The 22,708-nt window shown below is 36.9% G+C and overlaps 5 protein-coding genes and 1 long non-coding RNA gene across 10 annotated transcripts; 3 read left to right on the top strand and 3 right to left on the bottom strand.

Annotated features, from left to right (window-relative positions):
• Positions 1 to 197: 197 nt before the first annotated feature.
• LOC121761295 (CBS domain-containing protein CBSX6-like) lies at positions 198 to 2,326 on the top strand. The gene is made up of 3 exons (XM_042156948.1): positions 198 to 777; positions 924 to 933; positions 1,207 to 2,326. Exons 1-3 carry the CDS (start codon positions 431 to 433, stop codon positions 2,122 to 2,124), a joined length of 1,275 nt encoding a protein of 424 aa, XP_042012882.1. The 5' UTR covers positions 198 to 430; the 3' UTR covers positions 2,125 to 2,326.
• A 1,112-nt stretch (positions 2,327 to 3,438) lies between these two features.
• Positions 3,439 to 4,526, bottom strand: LOC121760269. Its single transcript, XM_042155917.1, has 2 exons — positions 4,156 to 4,526; positions 3,439 to 3,993 (listed from the first exon to the last, which is right to left on the bottom strand). Exons 1-2 carry the CDS (start codon positions 4,240 to 4,242, stop codon positions 3,748 to 3,750), a joined length of 333 nt encoding a protein of 110 aa, XP_042011851.1. The 5' UTR covers positions 4,243 to 4,526; the 3' UTR covers positions 3,439 to 3,747.
• A 1,863-nt stretch (positions 4,527 to 6,389) lies between these two features.
• On the top strand, positions 6,390 to 7,350 carry LOC121761909. Its single transcript, XR_006042124.1, has 2 exons — positions 6,390 to 6,935; positions 7,111 to 7,350. It is a non-coding gene; the product is annotated as an uncharacterized LOC121761909 (long non-coding RNA).
• Positions 7,351 to 8,875: 1,525 nt separating this feature from the next.
• Positions 8,876 to 15,786, bottom strand: LOC121761907 (zinc finger CCCH domain-containing protein ZFN-like). Of its 4 annotated transcripts, XM_042157616.1 has the most exons (9): positions 15,551 to 15,786; positions 15,416 to 15,456; positions 15,206 to 15,330; positions 12,694 to 12,851; positions 12,333 to 12,395; positions 11,481 to 11,600; positions 10,571 to 10,843; positions 9,954 to 10,262; positions 8,876 to 9,400 (listed from the first exon to the last, which is right to left on the bottom strand). In XM_042157616.1, the coding sequence occupies exons 1-9, from the start codon at positions 15,776 to 15,778 to the stop codon at positions 9,119 to 9,121; spliced, it is 1,599 nt and encodes a 532-aa protein (XP_042013550.1). In that variant the 5' UTR covers positions 15,779 to 15,786; the 3' UTR covers positions 8,876 to 9,118. The 4 variants fall into 4 exon arrangements, with proteins under 4 accessions (XP_042013550.1, XP_042013554.1, XP_042013552.1 ...); XM_042157620.1 differs by lacking the exon at positions 10,571 to 10,843; XM_042157618.1 differs by lacking the exon at positions 11,481 to 11,600.
• Positions 15,787 to 16,858: 1,072 nt separating this feature from the next.
• LOC121761908 (CRIB domain-containing protein RIC4-like) lies at positions 16,859 to 17,933 on the top strand. Of its 2 annotated transcripts, XM_042157622.1 has the most exons (3): positions 16,859 to 16,992; positions 17,077 to 17,220; positions 17,415 to 17,933. In XM_042157622.1, the coding sequence occupies exons 1-3, from the start codon at positions 16,866 to 16,868 to the stop codon at positions 17,654 to 17,656; spliced, it is 513 nt and encodes a 170-aa protein (XP_042013556.1). In that variant the 5' UTR covers positions 16,859 to 16,865; the 3' UTR covers positions 17,657 to 17,933. The 2 variants fall into 2 exon arrangements, with proteins under 2 accessions (XP_042013556.1, XP_042013555.1); XM_042157621.1 differs by having other exon boundaries at positions 16,860 to 17,220.
• LOC121761906 (pentatricopeptide repeat-containing protein At5g40400-like) lies at positions 17,492 to 20,807 on the bottom strand. Its single transcript, XM_042157615.1, has 2 exons — positions 18,742 to 20,807; positions 17,492 to 17,615 (listed from the first exon to the last, which is right to left on the bottom strand). Exon 1 carries the CDS (start codon positions 20,650 to 20,652, stop codon positions 18,841 to 18,843), a length of 1,812 nt encoding a protein of 603 aa, XP_042013549.1. The 5' UTR covers positions 20,653 to 20,807; the 3' UTR covers positions 17,492 to 17,615; positions 18,742 to 18,840.
• Positions 20,808 to 22,708: the final 1,901 nt, after the last annotated feature.

The raw sequence follows: 22,708 nt of genomic DNA, 5'->3' as shown, positions 1-22,708 counted from the left end.
GAATGGAGTTGCACTTTGTTAATCTAGTAATCTCGACACTTCTAAATAACTGTTGAAGACTAAAACACATTTAACTCTGGTAAATGCATAGTTACATGTAATTATTTTTGGAATATCTTGTCACACGCTGTCTTTTTGTGTCGCGTAGCAATTCGATTCATATTAAAATGAATTATTCAGAGATGATGATAAGGATGAGGAGAAAAAAATAGAGCTGGACGAGTCAAAGAGAAAGAGAAGGAGAAGTCGGCGAATCCCAAAATCATTGATTGGAAAAAAAATAAAGCTGAAAACTGTAAAGTTACTTACTTGATGATCGCCATTTTCAACCGAATTTCTTCAATCATCTATGGCTCCAAATTGACTCTCTCTCATTTCTCATCTTCCTCCATCCCCTTTTATAGTATCTGTAAAAATACCGCAATCTCGCATGGCGTCGGTATTTTTGTACCACGTTGTCGGCGATCTGACGGTGGGGAAGCCGGAGCTGTCGGAGTTCTCGGAGACGGAGACGGTGGGGGCGGCGATAGGGGCGATTGGGGATTCGGCGGAGGGAGGGATTCCGGTGTGGCGAAAGAGATCGGTGAAGAGTCCGTTTGAGAACGCGCAGAGCAGGCAGCAGAGATTCATTGGCATTCTCAACGCATTGGATATCGTCGCATTCTTGGCGAGAGATGATTGCTTGGCTGATCAGGAGAAGGCCATCAACACCCCTGTTTCTGAGATCGTCGCTCCTGCTAATAATTCTGCTCTTAAAGTTGTTGATCCAGGCACAAGGTTCTACTCTCTCCTCTCTCTTCATTATCGTTTCCTATTGCCATCTATCTGGTGATGGATGGATCACACGTAAAAATAGTTGGATGGGATTACAGGTAAGAATAGGAATGGATTTGAAAATCCTTTTGGAAGTGATTTGGGAGTAGTATTGTTGATGCTGTTGTTGATTGGATTTGGATAAAAACAATATTTAATGTTAGTTGAAAACGTGAATGAATCAATTTCACTTGCAATTCTTGTTTTGGAAACTTTCTTGATTGTGTTGGATTTGGTACGAGAGCTACATTTACTACTACTGCGCATTCTGTCTGTATATATAGTACTCTGTGAATTTATGTTGGTTGTGCATACTATCATCAAGAACTAGAAGATCCCATTATTTTTTCAGTGTTCAAGAACTGGAATCTGACTACTTGATTCTTGTTCAAGATTATTGAGATGATGAAACAAGGAGCGAGGCGACTCCTTGTGCCTAAGAGCTTAGTATGGAGAGGAATGAGCAAGCGCTTTTCCATTCTCTACAACGGCAAATGGCTCAAAAATGCAGACTCGTTCGGAGGCAGTAGCAGCACAAACGCATTAGCTACCCGTCCTTCATCCTCTTCCACCTCGTCCATCCAAGACAAGTTCTGCTGCCTCTCAAGAGAAGATGTCCTTCGATTCCTCATTGGTTGCCTCGGCGCCTTGGCTCCTTTACCTCTCTATTCGATTGCTTCTCTCGAAGCCATCAACCCAAACTACTGTTGGATTGAGGTGTCCTCTCCGGCCATTGATGCCACCAAGAAGCTCCCCAATGATCCTTGCGCTGCAGCAGTTGTCGAACCAACAACAGAGGGGCAACACAAGATCTTGGGTGAGATCTCTCTGGCCAAGCTCTGGAAGTGTGATTACCTGTCTGCTGCGTGGGCTCTCGCCAAATTATCAGCCGGCCAGTTCGTGATGGGTGTCGAAGATCACATGAATTCAAGATCACTACCTGATATTGATACCCACAGTGATGAAATAGCTGGAGAGGAAACCAATGCAGCAGCAGCCCATTCCAATAGGTTGAGAAGGAAGATCAGCAGCAGAAGCATCGGTTTCTTCAGCAACTCCTCGTCTGATCCAAAGCTCAGCATCGGGAGGAGCATGTACCGCGGTAGGACTGCACCCTTGACCTGCAAGGCTACGAGCTCACTGGCTGCTGTCATGGCGCAGATGCTCTCACACCGGGCCACCCACGTCTGGGTTACAGAGATCGACAACGATGACATTCTTGTTGGTTTGGTGGGATACACTGATATCTTAGCTGCAGTCACAAGGCAACCTGCAGCTGCTGCACCAGCTACTTTGGATTCCAACTTATAACCCAATATATTGCTGCTGCAGTGTTTAAGTTTTTTTTGTTTGTATTTTGTAAGATACCGTGATTCTGGTTTTGGTTTGGTTCCATTCTCTTTATAGAATGATTAAATGTTGTGCGGTTTCCATATTTGACCATAAAATAAGTTGTGGTCGTTGCCGTTAAAAGTTTATCATAAATAAGAAAAAAGCACAGCTTTACTGTCAAGTATTTCTTTTTTTTCCTTAGTTTTGGATGAAGCCTTTGATCCAACTTCACTTATTCTAGTGAAGCCAAGAACTCAAAACAAATATAGGCATGATGATAAACACTGAGATGGAGAAAATGGAAAAATCAAGAAATGCATTCTAATGAATTGCAAGATGGAGCAAAGGCCAGTTGTTATGGAATGATCATAAATTAATCTGTCCCCCTCAACCATATTTTACATACTAGTATTATATATGCACATGCACCCACCAAGTATTTAATAGTTTTAGTAACTGCTAACAACCTCCCATCTACTTTCTTCAACTTGCATCTCATCTACTACTACTAGTACTACTACTACTAAACTAGTATAGTTCTCATTCAAGAAACAAAGCCCAGACCATCATCCACCATTATCCTATTTTACTGTAATAACTACCTATCTCCATTGTAGTAATGCTACACCACAATAATGCAGCTGCTCAATGGACCACTACCATTACCTCCTCTCCCAAGTCCCAACTACAACCATCACTCTAAGCAACACCTCTTTGATTCAATCTTGAACTTTGACCCCAAGAGGACCTCAACAATCAGACCCTCAACCCGTTGTCATTGAAGATCTGTTATTCATTTCTCAAGGAGGGCGAGGTGCTTACTTGGTAAAGCGTTGACTGAGTATTTGAAGAATTAGGGGATCAAACAAGTTCAAAATTTAACCAATCTATAAAAGTAAATGATAGATTAGGCTATAGTATAATTAAGTATTTATCCTACCACAACTTAGTAAGTGGATTGCATTGACTTCAGAACCAAGAGATGAGAAGCGACCAAATCACTATGATAAGGCATAAGTAGAGCTAAACCAATCAACAACTACATGCCTTGTATCAGCAGCAAACTTGAGATACAAAACAAATACTCCATATAATAAAGAGAAGTCTACATTGCCACACCAATCATAATGACACCCTCAGACTGTATAATAAACAAAGGCTGACAAAACTAATAATTAATCAAAGCAATGAACACCAGAATTACTCAAATCTTGATCCCACTCATCAGGAAACACACTCCCAAAATCCAACATGCGCCATCATGTTCTGCCAGTCTCACACAACAAACAGCAATAATGCAAATCATCACTTCACTAAATCTTAATTTTACAAGATAAAAATTGCATTTGCAACCCATCAACAATCATTCTTTAGAACTTAGAACCACAATACGGCACTACTGCTTTTGCTGCTTCAGCTAAATCTAGCTAACATTTTCCTAGAAAGAGCTCGGAAGAGCAAAACAATTACCTGGAAATAGCTAGCTGTCCCTCAAACAAATAGGAGTAATAAACATTTACTATATAAACTAGCAGGAAACAGGAGCAGATAGACTTTCTCCCTCTTCCAAACAAGACTCAACTAAAAAAACAATATCAAGAATTAGATATGGCATCCAAAGCAATTACAAGTCTTGGGAGTGAAAGAACAGAATCCAAATGGCCTGTTTGGAATGTTGCAATTGATTGCATAGCAGCATGGAGATGGCAAACAGTAGCTTCTGCTTGCACCTCCACAGCAAGTGCACAGTGAACAAATCTGAAAGCTCCCCAATTTCCTTCTGCTATCATTCACCATCACCTCCTCCTTCCCCAGCTCCACCAGCGGCACCATATCTTCCGCCGACACCTGTAAGATCAAGAAACCATTTTTATTATCAAGACTCCATTTTTAGGGTGCTCCAGATGATAATTCAAGAAACCACAAAGATGGGGTTTTACACAAGAATGTCTGTGGGATCCGTCTTCTGATACAAAGAAGAAGACAAAAATCGTGGAGATAGAAACTTACCATGAACAATCTAAGTTGTTGATGGAGACTAGAGGTGAATAAAAGAATCAACACAGACCAGAAAACCCCACTACTTATTGCACGCATTTCTTACTGCCTTTGATGTTCTTCCAAAAGAAATTGAAAGGAGAGGCAAAACGGTCGGAAAATGAATCAAGAGATGGTGGTGATGAACTAGAATAAGGGAGGAGAGTAAGATATTTTTTGTTCAGGGAAGAGGCAGAGATTAGGTATGAACATGCATCTATATATCTAACTATTGCTCGCTAATAAATACTACTACTAGTAGTTTTGGTTTTAAATGTCTATAGAGGTGAGATGGAATAAAGGGATTAATTGCATTAAATAAACAAAAAAGAAGAATTGTTAAATTTTCACACCTATAGCTTTTTCATTCTTTCTGGGGGAGATGGTAAGTTTTGCAAATGGACATTTCACAAGTTAAGATAGAAACAGTGTGGGGGAGAATCCAGAGCTGAATGAGTAGCCTTGTAGTAGTGTTTCTTCCTCCACCCCAAGAAAAAAAAGATAAATTAAAAAATTACGGGAAAATATTGTGTGGCCAGCCTTTTCTTTTTTGCCTTTCAAATGCAGCTTTTTCTATAGCCGAATTCTTTTTTAATTATTACAGTCATTTTCTATTTTGATAAAAATATTAACTTTTTTTTCTCTTCCTTTACTCTCTTTTAATTTATTCTTTCTTTATTTCTCTATCTTTTTTCTTTCCTACTTCATCCGTCTCATTCAAGATATCCACATTTTCTTTTTAGTTTGTCATATTCAAGATGTCAACTTTCTATATTTGGAATAAAATCTCTTTCTCCTCTCTTCTCATTAAAATATTCAATTATTTTTTTCCACAAACAACTATTCCACCTAAAACTCTGTATCACTTAAGAATGTGGTCACGAAGGGAATACTTTATTCTCCATTTATTTAACTCACTTTTAACCAGTGTTTTAAAAACCGTTTGAACAGGCCGGTTCGACCGGTCCGACCGCGAACCGGTAGGTAGTCCGGCCCGGTTTACCTATTTAGACCAGTGTGAGGTTGAGCCACCGAGAACAGTCTGAACCGGCCGGTTGGACCGGTCTGGCCGGAAACCGGAAACCCGTTTTTGCTTTTTGTGTTCAAAATTTTAAAAACTTGTTGTTGGAAGGGCTTGAACTCATGACCTCCACTCCACCACAATCCCCACATGGAAAAATAAAAACATTAAACAATGTTATACATAGAATATTAATATTTTTATTTAAACCAACTAATAATTTATTTATTTTATATTTTTTATGTAATTATTTATTATGATACATATAATTATCATCCTCTAAATTTTATCTATACTTTCCTAGTTACTATATTATTACTATAACGCTTATTACTATCGTTATATTATAGTAAGATTCGATTTTTTCAATATATTTATTTATTATAGTTTATTATTTACTAAATATATTTTTTTATAGCATATATTTAATTTATGTAGCCTAACTATTGATATTAAAGTATTCTTTTGTTTAAACTAACTAATAATTTGTATTCGATTATTCCACCACATACATTTTTTTTGAATTAATATAAATTTAGTTTATTTTTATATGTAAAATATTTAATTTTTATTCACACTAACTAACAATTTGTATATTTTATTATATTCATTAAATTTTAATGTTTTATATTTGTATATATACTAATTATTTGTAAGATTGAATGTTTTTGTGATACATTATTGATCATATTTTATTATTTATTATATTGGACACTATATTTTACATTATAAATTGAATTATACATATTTGTAACAGTAAAACGGTTCGACCAGTGATTAAACCGGTCCGTCCGGTTGAACCATGAACCAGTAGCTTCACCGGTTCGCTTACCGGTCCGGTTTTTAAAACATTGCTTTTAACACAATTTCTTAAATCTCGTGCTAAAAAAACGTTTCTACTACAGAGGGAGTGGTAGTTACTTAGTAGCACTATCTTTAAAGTTAACATATTTTTTCTCACTTGCTTTATTCATTCTTACTTTATTCTCTTTTTTTTATCTTTCTATCTTTTTTATTTTGTACTAAGAATTTATTCTTAGCTTACTTCATACAAGGGAGTAGTGGTACAGTGAAAAAACACCTCTTCTACCGCGGAACATGGGAGTAGTGGTACGGTGAAGTGAGGTAGGAAATTGTCACGTGGTGCTGCAGCGCTAGTAAATCTTGGTCGGCGTATATACCCAAGAGTAATGTCTTTTCTAGGGAACAAAATGTATAGAAATTTATTATAGAAATATCCAGAATCACTTTAGGACTAAAAGAACGTAATTGACTATGGATAATCATATCATAGGACTCAGCACCAACTAATGGTTGGAATTTGCTAATCAATTAATTAAGTGGGCCGTAGAAAGGAATGGAAGAAGGCCTTAAATGATAGTATTTGAAGCCCAACTCTGAGGCCCACGGACCAAGTTTCCTTACTTTTATCAAATCCATCCAACTGTTTTTTCGATCTCATCAGCTACCATTGAACCCCTCTTCTCCTCGAAATTTCTAAGTTCCAAGCATAGAGATCAGCAATTGGTAGGAGATGGCAAAGAGAACGGGTGGTCCGGGGATGATAGGTTTCGACGGAGTGCGGCGGAGAAGAGCGATGGAATCTCCGGCGGCGGCTCCATCGATGTTGACTCGCGGTGTCAGCTCGGTTTTCAACTTTGTCCGGTTCGCAGAATTCGAGATCCTCTTCGTTCTCTTCTTCCTCGCGGCTTTCATCATTTTCAAAGATCTGGTAAAACTTTTCTCTTGTTTTTTATACTCTGCTTCGATCGTTAGAATGAGAGGTTTGTTGACTGGGAAAGAGGAATATGACCGCGTTGTTAGGAATAGGATTGATAGTGGAAAAAAGTACTATTACTAGTATAATTACTAACATATATATATTGTGATGGAAAATGGAATTGCAGACCTCAAGACCTGAATACAATGATATCATGGTGAAGAAGCCCGGTGGCCGTGATTGGTGGCCCTACTAGTTCCAACATACCTCTTCCCACAGAGAATATTACTCTTATGATTTTGAAATAAATACTAGTAGGAGTACTACTTTTCTTTTTCTTTCATTGATGATTTAAGGCATGTGAAATGTATTTGCATTACAATATGGTATAATTTCACTATCTACTCCCAAAATCTTGTTTATCATACTCTCACACTCTCATAGATAGGAGGCAAATTTTCTGATTCTGCGGTTTGGATTGTCGAGTCCAGACCTCCAATTTCTCCTACTCAGAACATAAATTTAATCATCTATACTGCTAGGCAAAATTCAGGATTTTTGCTAAAAAAGGAAAAAAAACATGTATTCAGGTAAAGATATAGAGATCCTTGTCGATTATGATAGAAGTTCCATGAGAACAAGCTGGTGTATCATCGAACTTGTACACAAATCTAATACTACTAAACAATGAAATCAACTGCGTAGTTTCAATCCAATTAAATATAAATGAAAGAGTAATGGAACAACAAAAGAACGCCATGCCCCGACAAAGATGGCACTTGCTATCACTCATATTATGAGAGTACTTTAAGAATAGAAATAATCAAGTCATGACTAAACTATAAATGAGGCAAAGCTCATGTGTGCCTTAGTTTTGTAGAATACCTGCTATTTGCTCCTCTAGAAGAATTAAATGAGGCATCCCTTTCTTTCGACTGTTTCCTTGGCTGTTTCACCACAGATCCTAAACAAGCATAGGTCAACCCCTACAAAGGTAGACAGTAATGAAGTTGAAAAGTTACCAAAATTCAAGAGAATTAATAGAGCATTCAAATAAATACCAGAATTTACCTGATTGAGTTTTGGCACAGCAAACGTTGATCTTTAGCTTTCTCAATGGATTGCTTTTAAATGGAACAACTATCTCGGCACTTGCCCCTTATAGGGAAACAAGATATAGTATCTTTTTTTCATGGTTTTATCTTTATGACTGATCAGATTATATTAGAATTCAATCACATACAACCTGAATCAATGTAGGTTGAATTAAAAACACAGGTTCCAGTCCAGCTCCCATTCCCATAGAACATATGACCCAGAAAGCAAACTTAAATGAGATAAAACACAAACAAGGTTACTTAGTTTGATGTGTCTAGATATTGATGCAGTGTACTTTAATCTCCTGCGTCAATACTGTTAAACAGCCTGACAACTAGCCAGTAACCTAAAAGCTTAACTGACAGTTAATAGCACATATCTTAAATACCCAATCATTTTATCACTAGCACGGTCAATGAAGAGGCACTCTTTAAATTCCTGATAGAAAAACTAAAACTGCAGTTTTAGTAATGAGATAATAATACCTTAGTGTATCAAACTTATACTCACAGTTTTTGATGATCCACACTAATGACCATTACATGAAGGATGTAGTATGAGTTCCAGAAAAGTAATCAGTAGAAACAGGTGTCAAAATAGTTAATGGTGAGTTGAGTACACCTCGAGACCAAAGTAATGTCACAAATAATGATAATCATTACTACTGACCATGAAATGAAGGGGACATTGCAAGCGTTCTAAACATGTAGGAAATCAACCATAATCAGCAGAAATAGCTATTAGCGCAAGGAATGACCCTGTATGCTTTTGGGAAGACTATTGCCTAGAGAGGCAAACCTTGCTGCAAAAAGAAATGCTCAGAAGACTGTCAAAGTAATACAAACATATGAAAATTATTGTTGTCAAAAAATGGAGACATCCACTACTGCCTTTAACAAATGTGACAACATTTGCAGATTTTTACATAGCAGCAAGTTTAAGAAGTGAATCTAGTCAACTGAACTGCATCTTCGATTGACTTGGAATTGAATTCTGTACATCTCCAGCCACGGAAATGAATTTACAGGAAGCTGATATTTATTTATCTTCCAAGATTATACAAGGCAATAACTCGATTACTTTTGGAAGTAACATTTTCACTCTGAGTCAGCGTTATTGTCACCCGAGGGTTTTTGTCTAGCCTCTGACAAGGAAAGCCGCCTATTGTTTGTGTAGCTTCCATCCATGAGTCCATCTGAGGAGAAATTTGCTGGAACTGTTCCCGGTGAAGAGGCCAAAAAACGGTGAATGGCTGCGAAGTCAGTTGATGATGATGCAGGTGTATTGTATGCAAAAACTCTCATGGGGTGGTCAAACTTGCAGCTCGGACCAAACTTGCAGATACCATATCGTGAGTAGAATACACATACAGGTTCCCCCTACAACCAACAACAAAGAAATACATGTGAAAAGTAAAATGCTGAGTTAGGCAAATACTCAAAAAGTTAGAACCAACACAAAAGGTATAGGTTTGCGTAAAAAATTTACTAATTGATCTGAAGTGAATAGAGGGAGAAGCATAATATGGTTCAACTGGGAGATCGGAGATAACCAACAAAATACAAGGTATAGAATATAGTAATATAAAATAATAACTCGGCTGAGTTTATGTTTCTGATGAAATGACTTTTTACAGTCATCACTGTTTTTCGAATCAACAGCAGATTGTGAAAACTGCAATCGTGGTGATTACAGAGCAATGATTGTCTCTTCTAGCCCTTCCATACACTTTCTAGTGGACGTAGGCAAGACAAACTAGCTCTTTATTCCCTTTTCATTCTTTCGTGCATAATTCAACAGTAATCTTCAAAGACACGCTGATTCCTAGAATATAGAATAACTGAAAGTGAAGGCAGAGACCCCATTCTTGGTTTAATTATCCCAGGAGAGTGCTAGAAAAAACCATGTATAAATGTTGGTGCAAAAACCTACCGGGCGTAAAGGAAGTCCAATTGGACTCAAGTGACAGTCAGGAACAGGAATCAGTCTTTCCTTAGGATGGTGAAACTTACAAACTGCACCAAATTTGCAGTCCCCAGTCTTCATATAAAACTGGCATTCCGACTGACCTGGTCTCTCAGGAAATACATTATCTTTTTGGAATGCATAATATCCCATTGGTACAGAACCATCCTCAGATGCAATATTTCCAGAGTCTCCCTGATGTGACGCTCCATCATTCTGGATGTTTACTGCTGAAGGGGGTTGGTTTTCAGAAGATAGAGCTGAACTGGGTTGACCCTGAAAACCATGCATGAAAAATTCAGATTTTATTTTGAAGCTAGATAATTCTTCAACAGATCTTGCATCCAACTGATGGAACTTCTCTATTTATTATTCTCTGTGAGAAACAGGTGTGGGAATGAGCAACTTATACGTGCGCTTTTTTCATACCATGAGGCTAAAGTGTGATTTAGGTTTTCCATGTTAATTAGTAAGTACGGTGATTAGGGTACTGAACATGCTCCATTCTGTCTTGCTTAGACAAAGCAAAGCCACAGTGGAAAATTAATTGAGCATAAAGAATACAAGCTCATAAGAAATATTACACTGTATATGTTCCATCCAGGGATAGATACCACTCCCTGTTGCATGACAAGTGGTGTATAACTTGAAGGGCTTTGCCACCTTGGACTGGCAATAAAAGAACCTCTTGACAATGGATATGACAGCGGATTGGTTGTAGGAGAATGAATTGCAGAATATACAGCAGAACCACGTAAAGAGACCATCATATTTAAAGGCTGGGGATGATGGAATTTACAAGTGCTCCCGAATTTGCATTGTCCATTTCTTATATAATATGCACATTCTATCTCATTCTGTACACCGTATAATGAGAAAAACTAAATCAAAACAAAAGCTTGAAAACCCATAAAAAAAATTCTTTTGTTCAAGAATTAACTTTCACTTATGCAAAGTTGGTGACAAAAACACAAATTTCTGGAGCACAGACTATTTACTCAAAACCACTCTCCAGTATGGAACAATGGTGTGTGTCCTCTTATGAAGGTGCACATCATCCAGAAGCCTAGCTAGCCCCAGCCCTTTCATGAACTCGAACACAAAAGCAATTGTACTTTGATTCAAAGTGCTTTCTTCATCACACCTTGGACTCATCCATCTTTTTCCTCTCAAACTAGACCATATTTATAATCTGGTTTAGAAAAGTAAAGCTAATTTTTCTTCACGACTGTGAAGTTCTCAACCAGATTTTTATCGAGATCGTTTTATAAAAAATAATGAGAAGCTAATGCCCATGAACATCACTCAGTAATTATAACCACACTTTGTCATAGTAAAAATACTATTTCATATATCAAAACTATAGCAACTAGGTCAATGAAAAAACGTATGCAGGACTCCAAATTTGCAATGCCAATAAGTTGATCAAACTTAAAAACCAACTAACAAATTAAGCCAAGGAAAAATCAATGAAAGGGGGTTATGTGTGCAGACCGGGCGAAGTGGATATCCTAAAACATTTAAGGCAACTCGTCCGGTAATCCCAGCTTTGTCTCGAGGATGGTGAAATATGCATGTGCCTCCAAACTTGCATGTTCCCGTTTTTAAATAATACTGGAAGCAAGTTAGAAGCAAATAGAGAACTTCAGACAAATTTTATGTTAAAAGTGACAACAGACAGACTCGTATTATAAAAAAATCCACTAAAAACCTCAACCTTCTTCCAGTGAGATGTTGGTTAAGTAGAAGCAGTCTATGAATCTTTTATCATCAAATTTCTAACACCTACATTAAAGTGTATCCGCTCACTCACTATAATAGATAACTAAGAAGGCCATACATCTCAAAGATCTTGTAGTGCCAGCATTGTAAACTCCCTCCATCCACGAAAAATAATCTCATCTTTTCATTTTGGGTCCACAAAAAATAGTCTCATTTAAAAGTGCTTTATCATCCTTTACCCACTTTTTCTCTTTCTCTCTTCTAATTTACCCAATTTTTTCTTCCTCTCCCTCTTACTTTACCATTTTCTCATTAAAACCCGTGCTGCCCACCCATGGGACTATTTTTGGTGGACGGAGGGAGTATTAGACAATATCAAATAAAAACCCATATGAGCCAACAAGTATACAAACTACAAAGAAATCAGAGGAAATATACAAATGTCACCCCTACTAGGAAAATCGATAAACTAAATACAAATAAATTCACACTCGTAATGCATAAAAAGAAGTTCATTATAAACCTTTATGGAATCATCAAAAGAGTCACCCTACATGGTATATGTTGAGCAGTGGTGAGAAAATGCAATTCAACAAATGAGGATAAAGTTGTACACACGCATACCTCACATTCAGGTTGTCCTATCCTTTCAGGGTATTCACCTTTCATCATTGCTGTTGCAATAGCCTACAATTTAAATTGATAGATTTCAGAATAATGTGAAAAGATAAAAATTAAATAGTAAACTGACTGTACAGTTGTTTATTGATTCAGGATTCAGGGTAACCAGGTGACAAATGCAATTAGATGATTATTTGACCGTCAAATTTTTACAATAATATACGCAGCAAGCAATCTCGGACACACTAGCTTCAAATTCAAGATGCAACCCAGTCAAAGTAGTAACACGGGCCAAATAAGAGTCAAAGTCATATTAAGTTTGTACCATTGAAAGTTTGAAATGTTAAACTTCCATATCACATACCAGTTTTCTGTTGGGGGGGTGGTTGAATCGACATGTAGGCCCAAATCGGCACACTCCTGTTCTAATGTAGTATGAACAATCCAGTTCACCTTCACGAACAGGATAAGGTCCAGACTCCATTTGTTCCCTTGATCTCATGGTAATTGGCCACAAAACATCTGAAAAGATAAGACACCATTACTAAGAAACTCATCTTCTACTTTATATGATGTAATGACCCTCTTCTAGACAAAGGCGCCGTTCTATAGTGCACAATTTGGAACTCTCAGCCTTTGCATGAAAAGCAGAAAACAAATATCAAGGCCTCTTTTCTAGTTGTATATAAGTATTATATTACAATCTTTGTGAGCCGACTAATGCACTTGGAAACCATGCTTCCATACAATCTCTTACATATTCAAATGATGCAGATTATAAGTGAAATCTCCACCTAATGGTGGAGGATTTAGAACTAGAAAATGAGTTACAGATTGCTGAAATGACTGGGAGAAATTTCAAGGCTCAATGAATAATGGTATTTAACATGAGTGGAAGGTTATGTTATAAGAGCATTTACATGAAGACCTGACAAATGTAGGCACAAGCAATCAACAATTTCCAAGCTAAACTAATCTAATCCACAAGGAACAAAAAACAGAGACGTTGAAAGGATTAGCAAAAGTAAGCCAGTGGCAGGAATTTTTACAAATGATCGGGCGAGCTACGCAGAAACAAGCATATGTACAGTTAACAAAGCTTATGTAATAGTACAGTAGAACCTAGTCCTCCCTTCAAAATAAACTACTACTACTAGCTAGCTTTGGTAAAATAATCAGTCAACGCCACGCCGATCATCAAACAAACACTACTACAACTACAAACCGATAAGATAACAAAGTCAATGACGACTAGCGACAGGATCGCAACGGAAATCCTCCCTAAACCTCCACCAATTCCCGGAATGCTCACGCAAGCAACGCACATAAAATCGAACAAAAAAGAAATGGAGTTTTAGAAATGGCGGAGACCTTGGTGGTGCATGGAGGAGGAAGCGGCTGTGACGGAAGCTCGCGACATTGGAATTCACCACCCGCATCCACATGACATCACGAGCTGCCAGAGTAGCAGATGACGAGACAGTGAGATTTAGAGCGAACAAAAGGAATGGCGCAATACGGCGCTCTCTCTCCTCCACAGAAAGAGAGAATAGTGCTGCTTGACGAGAAAAAAAAAGCAGCGAAAATGAGAGGTAGAGTGAATAAAAAATCACCAACCAAACCACTATTCACTATTCCCTTGTAAAAATACTTTGGCGTTACATTTGAAGTGTTTCATACTTTCATGTAAATTTATTTTAAATTTAGTAAACATTGTTGTTTCAAAGTAATCACATTCCATGCCCTTTTAGCTTTAGATTTTTTTAGAGGGCATTTACCTTTTTATTTTTAATGTTAGCATTTTATTTTGTATAGCTTTTTTACATATAAAAGTCATGAAAATCGTCAAGCTTGAAATGCCATGGGACAACAAAAGTATATGAGATGAGACTAACCCTTTACATACCCTTTGTATGTAACTGCGATCTTATCAAAAATAAAGCAACGCCTCTGGAACAAATTCTTATCTATCTGCTGCAAGATATAATGTCACATTCCAGTTCCACCAACCAAAAGTGAACATTTCCACTTTCAAGATAAAAATGCTATATCACCATCACACCACAACCATCCCAACATTTGCAACTCCCTCCATTGATCAAGGCAAGTAGCTGTGAGAATGATTAGGGACCTAAATGCATCAATAAATATTACCTTCATCAAATTCTTCACTTTCGTCCTCATCATCTTCTGCCTCTTTCTCTTCCCCTTTATTGTCATCATTGAGATCTTTACCATTACCACCTACCTTGTCTTTCTTACCACGAACTAGAGGTTTATCCAGAGCCACAAAACCAAACGTTGATCTTCTTCTTGAACTGGATATAATGTTGCTCATGTGGATACCTTCAAGTTCTTTGGCTCTTTATTTTCTCTTCCGACATTATTCTATCTACTGAGGGGTGAGTGAGTGCATGTGCTGGGGGTGAGAAAACTGGATCCGAGGATAATGTAGGCGCAGTAAATTTATAAAAATGGAAATGGAAATGGATTTTCATCAGCCAAAACATGTTGTAAACTTAATGAGTTTCTCCCTTCACTCAAAGCAACATTAATATCTCAACACCACTGTGGAATCACCATTACCAAGACTGATCTTCGTCACCTGTGGGGTTCACTCCATAATGATGACATGTATAAAGAAAGAAATGTACTTCACGCTCACATATCAAACAAACTGAACCTAATAAATTGGTAAGAGTTCCAACCGTGAGAGCTCTCAGTTCTAGAAATTATATTTTGAACATTTCCAAACTACGGTTCTGATTACAGACTAGAAAATCCATACATGCATCTTAACCTTTTTAACATACTGGTCTCCACATTTGACACTATAACATGTCATTAAATAGCTGGCATACCAAATCACCAATTACCTTTTTCGGCTGGAATTTTTGATAGCCCTTCTCTTGAGAGAATACCTTCCAACTCCTTCACGACAATGGTTTCTCGTTTGTCATCAATCGCTTGTTTAGCTTTCTTGTAAATAACAGGAAGAATACTGACAATTAAGACCAAAAAATGTGACAATGTTAACAAATTGCAAAAACACTGAGTAAAATAGAGGGTCTAACTGATGCACAAACCTCATTCCACAAGCTTTGATTATTGATTTTAGATTCTCTACCTACCCATGCACAGGTGTTAATTTTTCTTTCCTCTGCTGTCAAAATGCTTATATTATATTGGGTACTGTAATTAAGGTTGGCATAAAAACTAACCAGGGCTGATCTTTCAACAGATGATTGCCATTGACCATCTTCAGATAAACTTTCATCCTCAACTAAATTATTATCCTCTTCTTTTTGACTTTTTGCAAGTTTGTTTGGCTTCTTCTTGGGAGAGACATCAATATCTGCATTTTCAGTGATTTTACGTTTTTTTAGCTGTTCTGAATTCTTAACGTTTCTGGGAGCAGTGACCTTCCTCGTTTTCACTTTATAGTTCATTTCATCACTTTCAGTCTGTGTAGCATCAGATTCCTCTTCGTTGTTAACCTTCCTTAGCTTTCTTTGTTTCACATCGACTTTTTTCTTAACTTCTTTCCCGGATCCAGCCCCAGCCCCTTTTAATACCTAAATAACAACATATTCAGCCGGCAAACATTTCGTGAAATCTACAGATGTAGTTGACTTCCGAAGTTCTTAATAGCATCAAGGGTGTTCTTATCAAGACCAATAGCCTCCTCTAGAAGTCGGCGAACTCCGGCAAGTGATATGTTGCTGAGAAAAAAGAGCATAAACTTAATTTTAGTAGTTTGATCTTTGTCCATGTTTCTAGTAGTTGGGTTAATTGTTGTCATCAGCACCCTCCATCATCTGGAATTACAGCAATTTGATATTTTTAAAAATACTTGTTGGATTTTACAAATTCAAAGAACTAACCTCCATCATCCCAAGAAGAAGGGCGAATCCAAAATCAAACCACTCAAACGCCTATATTTATTTATTGGTTTTGAGAAAATAATAAAGAAGATTGTTCTTCGGTGATTATTAAATAAACAAAAAAGCACTTGGTTTCTTGAAATCTATACAGTTGTGAAGTTTGCTTACGATGTACTCATGTTTGGTGGATTGTAATGAAAGCGTATTTGTTAGGACTGATTAAATAGAAGGAGAGAGAGATGAAAACAACCTAAATGGAAGCGACTATGTACAAGATTGTGGAAGGCTTCTGCTCCAAGAGAGGCCAGTGAAAGAGCAGCAAGTCCCACCATCAACAACTAACACACACACACACATACAGAGAGAGAGAGAGATATTTCATGTAACAAAGATACACCTCCAATTCAAGAATAGACCGTAGATAGAATGTTATTTAACAAAACCTTTAACGTTAGATCTCCATTCGTCCCTCTCTCATCAAATCTAAGTGGACATTCACTATACAAACTATAGGTATTCTAATCCTTAACGTTAAAAAACAGCAAGTACGTGGCCTATATTATAACAACCCCATTCACCCAAACCAATTCATAAATTTGTCAATAATCTCTCTCTCTCACCCACTCTTTGTGCAAGTGTGTGTGAACAAAACATGAGGGATAGAATGGAAAGATTTGTGCAACTTCCTTTCGCTGCAGGATGCATCTCTGAATCAAGCATTGCGGTAGGGCTGCAGCAAGCTAAGAGATCAAAGATGGACACGGGTTCAACTCCCACAAGTGAGACTCCCTTTCACAGGCCATCTTCCTATACTGTATGTGTTTACCTTTCTCGAGTGCTTACCTCGTGTTTTGACCATGAAGGAGAAAAGGACAAAGATGAGGAGCAATACGAGGAAGATGAAGAAAGCTTATCTGGTGAAAATTTGAAGAGCCCTCCAAGCCTATTGGCGATTCCAAGATTCCAGAAGCTGTTCAAGAATTTCAAGAACTTTTCTCAGTCATTTGGTAAGTGATCAGCCCAATAATTTCAAGAAAAAACATCAAGTAAAAAAACACCACTGATGCATATTAACACAACTGAATTGCTATGCATCGCTTAAGTTTCTATTGTTCTCTATATGTATGTTCGTTTTCTGGATACATTGATGCGTACATGTCTGTCTGTAATCCCCTATTAAGAACCTCTAATATCTGTTCAGTTTACAAAGATGAGTTGGAAGACTCAGAAATGGGAATGGAAATTGGATTACCAACAGATGTGAAGCATGTGACTCACATAGGTTTGGATGGTTGTGCAAGCTCGATTCTCTCAAAGGGCTGGAACAATCTCACCAATCCAGATACGACCAATCTCCCTTCATTTTCTTCGACCCCCCTTCAGCTTGCCATGGCCAAGAATGCTGAAAACCCAACCATTAGGAGCTTGCTTGAAACCAAATGAAGAAAATATATTATGCAAGTAATAGATGGAAGCAGCAACTGAATCTGGATGTATAAAATTAAAAGTTATATTACTGTCCATTAATTGCTTGCTCATGTATCTCTAAGGCTTATTTGTGGTTACAGTGGTTTGTGTAAGCATGTGGGATCTCTCGATACGATCTCTAGCAGTAATGATTTTGGTCTAATTTGTCTAATTCAATAGAGAAGATGACAAGGCCAAAAAAATTTGAAAACGCATGTTTTCTAGCAAAGATGAGTGAAATTCAACACAGTAATCAACCTTTATGCCTTTATTTCTACATCATTCATCAATTGAACATCCACGCCTTCCATTGCTTCTTTAAGAATATTTATCAGCCATATCAATTAAGAAAGAATTTGAGAGAATTAGATCAAAGAATGGTAGGCAGAAACTGTGCTCCAACAAGATTGTCAAGTGGTGACCTAGATTGAACAAAGTACCACTGAAGAGGCCATGCAACGTGTCACGATCAGAAGATTCAGAAGTAACTATCCCAAGAAGCTAAAACTCAGTATTAACTTTCAAGTTATGCGAAAACTGGATTATGCTCCATTGGCACATCACTGCACAGTATAGACATCAAGCTTCTGTAGTTTGTGATTGGGGGTTTGTCTTCAGTTGCACAAGATTCTTTAGTTTGGGTATTGTTTTCACTACCAAGCAAGAGTGACAGACTTCCTACCCAAGTACAAACTACATCATTCTCATTTAACTTCGTAAAAGGTTGTAATGTCATTTCAACCAGTGAAAATGTCCTTTTACCACCCTAGTCAACTACCCGAATACAAATGTAAAAATAAATGAATAATTTCAAGTTGGTGAGATTATAATCATAAGCTAAAGCTAAAATAATGCCAGCAATACTTCTATCATGCTTGTCTATTGGTTTCATCATGTCGCTGTCTTATATCCCCAATATGGTCCTATGATGATATTCTGTCTAAGGCACATATTAATAGGGTAATAATAGCACAAAGATCATGTAGAAAGATTATAATTCTACGCAAATACAAAATTTATCTTGCATTCCACATACTACAGACTACAAAATATCAACTTACTTGTGATTCTTAGAGGTGAAGGAATTTGAGGTTGAATTCGGGGATGGAAATAGAGGTTCAAGAAGAGATGCAACATCATTTCACCAGTAGCTCATGCCTCTATGCTTTCATTGCTTTCCACATGCCATCAATTACACACTTGCAAGTTAAGCTATTTGGTGCATACCCCAGTTTAGCCATCCTATCTTGCAATTTGATTAACTCAGAGGGGACACCTGCCTCAGAGAGTACCCTAACTATTGCATTATAACACTCTGCATCAAAGATTTGAAACTCCTTGGCATAGAAACCCAATAGTGATTCAACTTCAAAAATATTTTTCTCTTTGCACAACCCATACACCAAAGATCTGCAAATTTTGATATCTAGAGGCAAACCAGATTCAATCATTTCCTGCATAAACGAGAGAGCCTCCATGCTTCTTCTTAATTCACACATACCTCCAATAATAGCTCCATATGCACTCATTTTAGGCTTCAAACCTTTTGACACCATCTCAATTTTCAACTCCAGTGCTTCCTCGACAAATTTTCCTCTAGAAAGAGAACAAATTAACTCATTGTATACTTCTGCATTCGGCACATAACCATTTTGAGACATCTGGTCCAACAGAGACTTTGCTGCAAATGGTCTGTCGTCATTACATAAAGCAAGTATCAAATAACAATAAATATCTGGTGAGACCATGATGCCATAACGCACAAGCTCAACCACTAGATTCACTGCAGATATCATCCTATCCAGATTTTGATAACCTTTTATGAGCAACCAGCAAGTGAAGTCATCAGGGCTAACTTTGTTTCGAATCATGTCAAACAACACCGCTCTCACATCTTGCATCATCCCCTCTTTGCAGTACCCATATATTAGAGTATTATATGTAACAGCATCAGGCCTCAACCCTCTCTGAACCATCAGACTGAAAAACCGATGAGCCTCTCTCACACTACCGCCCTTACATAGACCATTAATCAAAGTCGTATATGTGATCAAATCAGGAACCATGCCTCTTGTACACATGATATTATACAAATAAATAGCATCCTTCAACCTCCTATTCTTGCAATACCCATCAACTAGAATGTTATATGTTACTATATCTAGGTCAAATCCCTCTTCCTCCATCCTCTCCAAGAATTCATTCACCTTATCCATATGACCCTCATTGCACAAGATGTGGGCAAATATGTTAACTGTGCATGCATTAGGACGTATCTGGATTCTCAACATCTCTCGGTGAACTTCCCAACATTTCCCCAAACAGTCCATCTTTGACAACCCATTCAAAAGACAATTTGTAGCAACAATGCTCGGAACAAAGCCACGCTTCACCATTTTCTTAAAAGCATGAAAAGCATCTGTGACCATATTGTATCTGAGGTAAGCCTTGATGAGCATATCAAACACAACGGGATCCCAATTACAGTCATTAGCACTCGAAAGCAAGCTATCATACAGATTGGACCTCTCACAATCACTTACATTTGCATTCAACTGCACCAATTCTGACATGATTTTCATAGCTTTCTTAAAATTCTTAGACCAAACCAAAATGTGGATCATAATACAGTAAGTATGCGCATTCGGTAGGAGACACAAACGATTTCTCACCCAATTGAAGAAACCGAGGGAGGCTGATGAATCGGACTGGCATCTCAGCAATACTCTTGACAGTTCAAGGCTGGTGAAACGGCTAAACAAACCTTGCTCTTTAAGATGCTCCAGTGAGGCGTGATCGTTTTCCTTGAGGGAAGAGCAAACGAGGGCAACAACGTTGTTTGGATTGTTTGATTGGGGTAGAAAATTGTAAAGTGGATTGTTTATAGGCTTATGAGAGCTTAGAGACTGGAGAGGAGAGAGTGAGGTCGAATAATTTCTATGTTTAAAGTTACGAATTGAGCCCATCAACATTGCTCCTGAAAATTGGAAGAGAACGATTGGAGAGGGAGATGTATATGTATAGGGAGAGACCCCCAAAATTTGTTGAGCTGACGCACAGAAGAGGGCGGCGGCGAGCACAAGTCCAAGGCGGCAGGGGTGTGACGTACAGGTCGGCCAGAGCGAGAGAGGAAATTATTTACAGTATTTATTTTCTTTTTTAAAGTTTTTTTATTTATTTAGTGGGTCAGCTTTAATTGGGCTTTTCGAAGATGTGTATAATAAATGGGCCATATTTAATTTGATTAATTATTTTACTTTAGATAAAATGTTTCTCGGCCCACTATCAAAATAGTCTTATCCCATATGGGCCCTCATTCATTAAAGAGTTCACATTATTGGGCATAATGATATATGAAGCCCATATCACATATTTTGATATTTCCAAATATCGAATTCTAAAACTTTTTTAAAAACCACTTTATCCAATACTATATTTCTAGGTTATCCACTTATCCTTCATTTCCACGTGGACATCTCCTGTTGGTTTAAGATTCATGGAAATAGTGCCTATCAGCAAATAGAACACAAGAAATGTACACATTCCATCTTGTTAAGTTGCCGATTTATATCTTATCATATTGCTTGTTAACTAATATACAAATTTATAATGAGACATATATGTAGGGTATGATTGGATATAAATATTGATTAATTAATAGACAACTTTGATGTGTTGATAGACTTGTAAAGTGTATAATGTGTTTGATATCTTACACACATCAAACTATATTTTCAAACTTAGTAAAGAGTATCATTTTATTAATGACAGTACATATAAAATCTTTACTTCACATTCATAAGATTCAACTGTGTTGTCCATTCATTTATTTTTGTGATTTATTTATAAATTTATTTGTCTATATATGCAGCCAGCCATCTTTGAATAGACTTTATTCTTGTAACCAATTAATGTCTCCATTTCAGATTTCTCTCTTTTTCAAAGCTTTAAAGTCAATTGTGGAGTTCCCATTAAGTTAATTAAAATAAACATGTTCCCTGTTCACATTTGTGATCATGTTTGTCACGCACTCATTAAATAATTCAGCCATATTATCCATGTACAAATTACTCTGATTGATACTTTTTGATATGAAATTCATACTCATATATAATATTTGGACATGAAAATTGAAAACTTGTCCAAAAAATAACCATACTTACAAGTTACAAAGGAATACTCAATCAGTGGGATATATATATATATATATATATATATACATATAGGGTTTTGATCTATGCAAAACTAGATTTAAATACAGAAACGCAGAACAATATCATAATTAGGTCACTTTTAGGTCATAATTAGGTAATTTTTAGGTCATGCTAACAAAGCATGACCTAAAACGATCTTAGCATGACATTAAACTCAAATATTATAATATGACCTAAAATTGCTTAATTATGACCTTCCGTGTTTTAGGTTAATTATTGACCATTAGATCATCTAATCCTAGGGCCAAGATTTGGTCTGCATTTCTAGATTTAAACACATACTTATTTTGATCATCTCCCTATATATATATATATATATATATAGGGTTTTGATCCATACAAAATCATTCTTAATACAAAAATGCAGAACTAAGCATACAAAAGTCATTTTTAGGTCATTGTAAGCTTATTTTTACGTCATTATAGTAAGGATGACATGAAATGATCTTAACATGACCTCAAATCCAAAGTTTATAATATGACCTAAAACTGCTTTACAATGACCCTCCGTGTTTTTGTTTAATTATTGACCATTGGATTGTCAAATCTCATGGTCAGGATTTGGTCTGGATTTTGTATTGAGATCAAGTTTTGTATTGATCATTTTCCTATATATATATATACATATATATATATAGGGAGATGATCAAAATAAGTATGTGTTTAAATCCAGAAATGCAGCCCAAATCTCAGCCATAGGATTAGATGATCTAATGGTCAATAATTAACACAAAACACGGAAGGTCATAATTAAGAAGTTTTATGTCATATTATAAGATTTGAGTTTAATGTCATGTTAAGATCATTTTAGGTC

This window comes from Salvia splendens, chromosome 13, assembly GCF_004379255.2.
Source record: "Salvia splendens isolate huo1 chromosome 13, SspV2, whole genome shotgun sequence".
Classification (NCBI taxonomy): domain Eukaryota; kingdom Viridiplantae; phylum Streptophyta; class Magnoliopsida; order Lamiales; family Lamiaceae; genus Salvia; species Salvia splendens.
The sequence above is the reverse complement of the archived record's forward strand: the minus strand, read 5'-3'. Positions and strand labels throughout refer to the sequence as shown.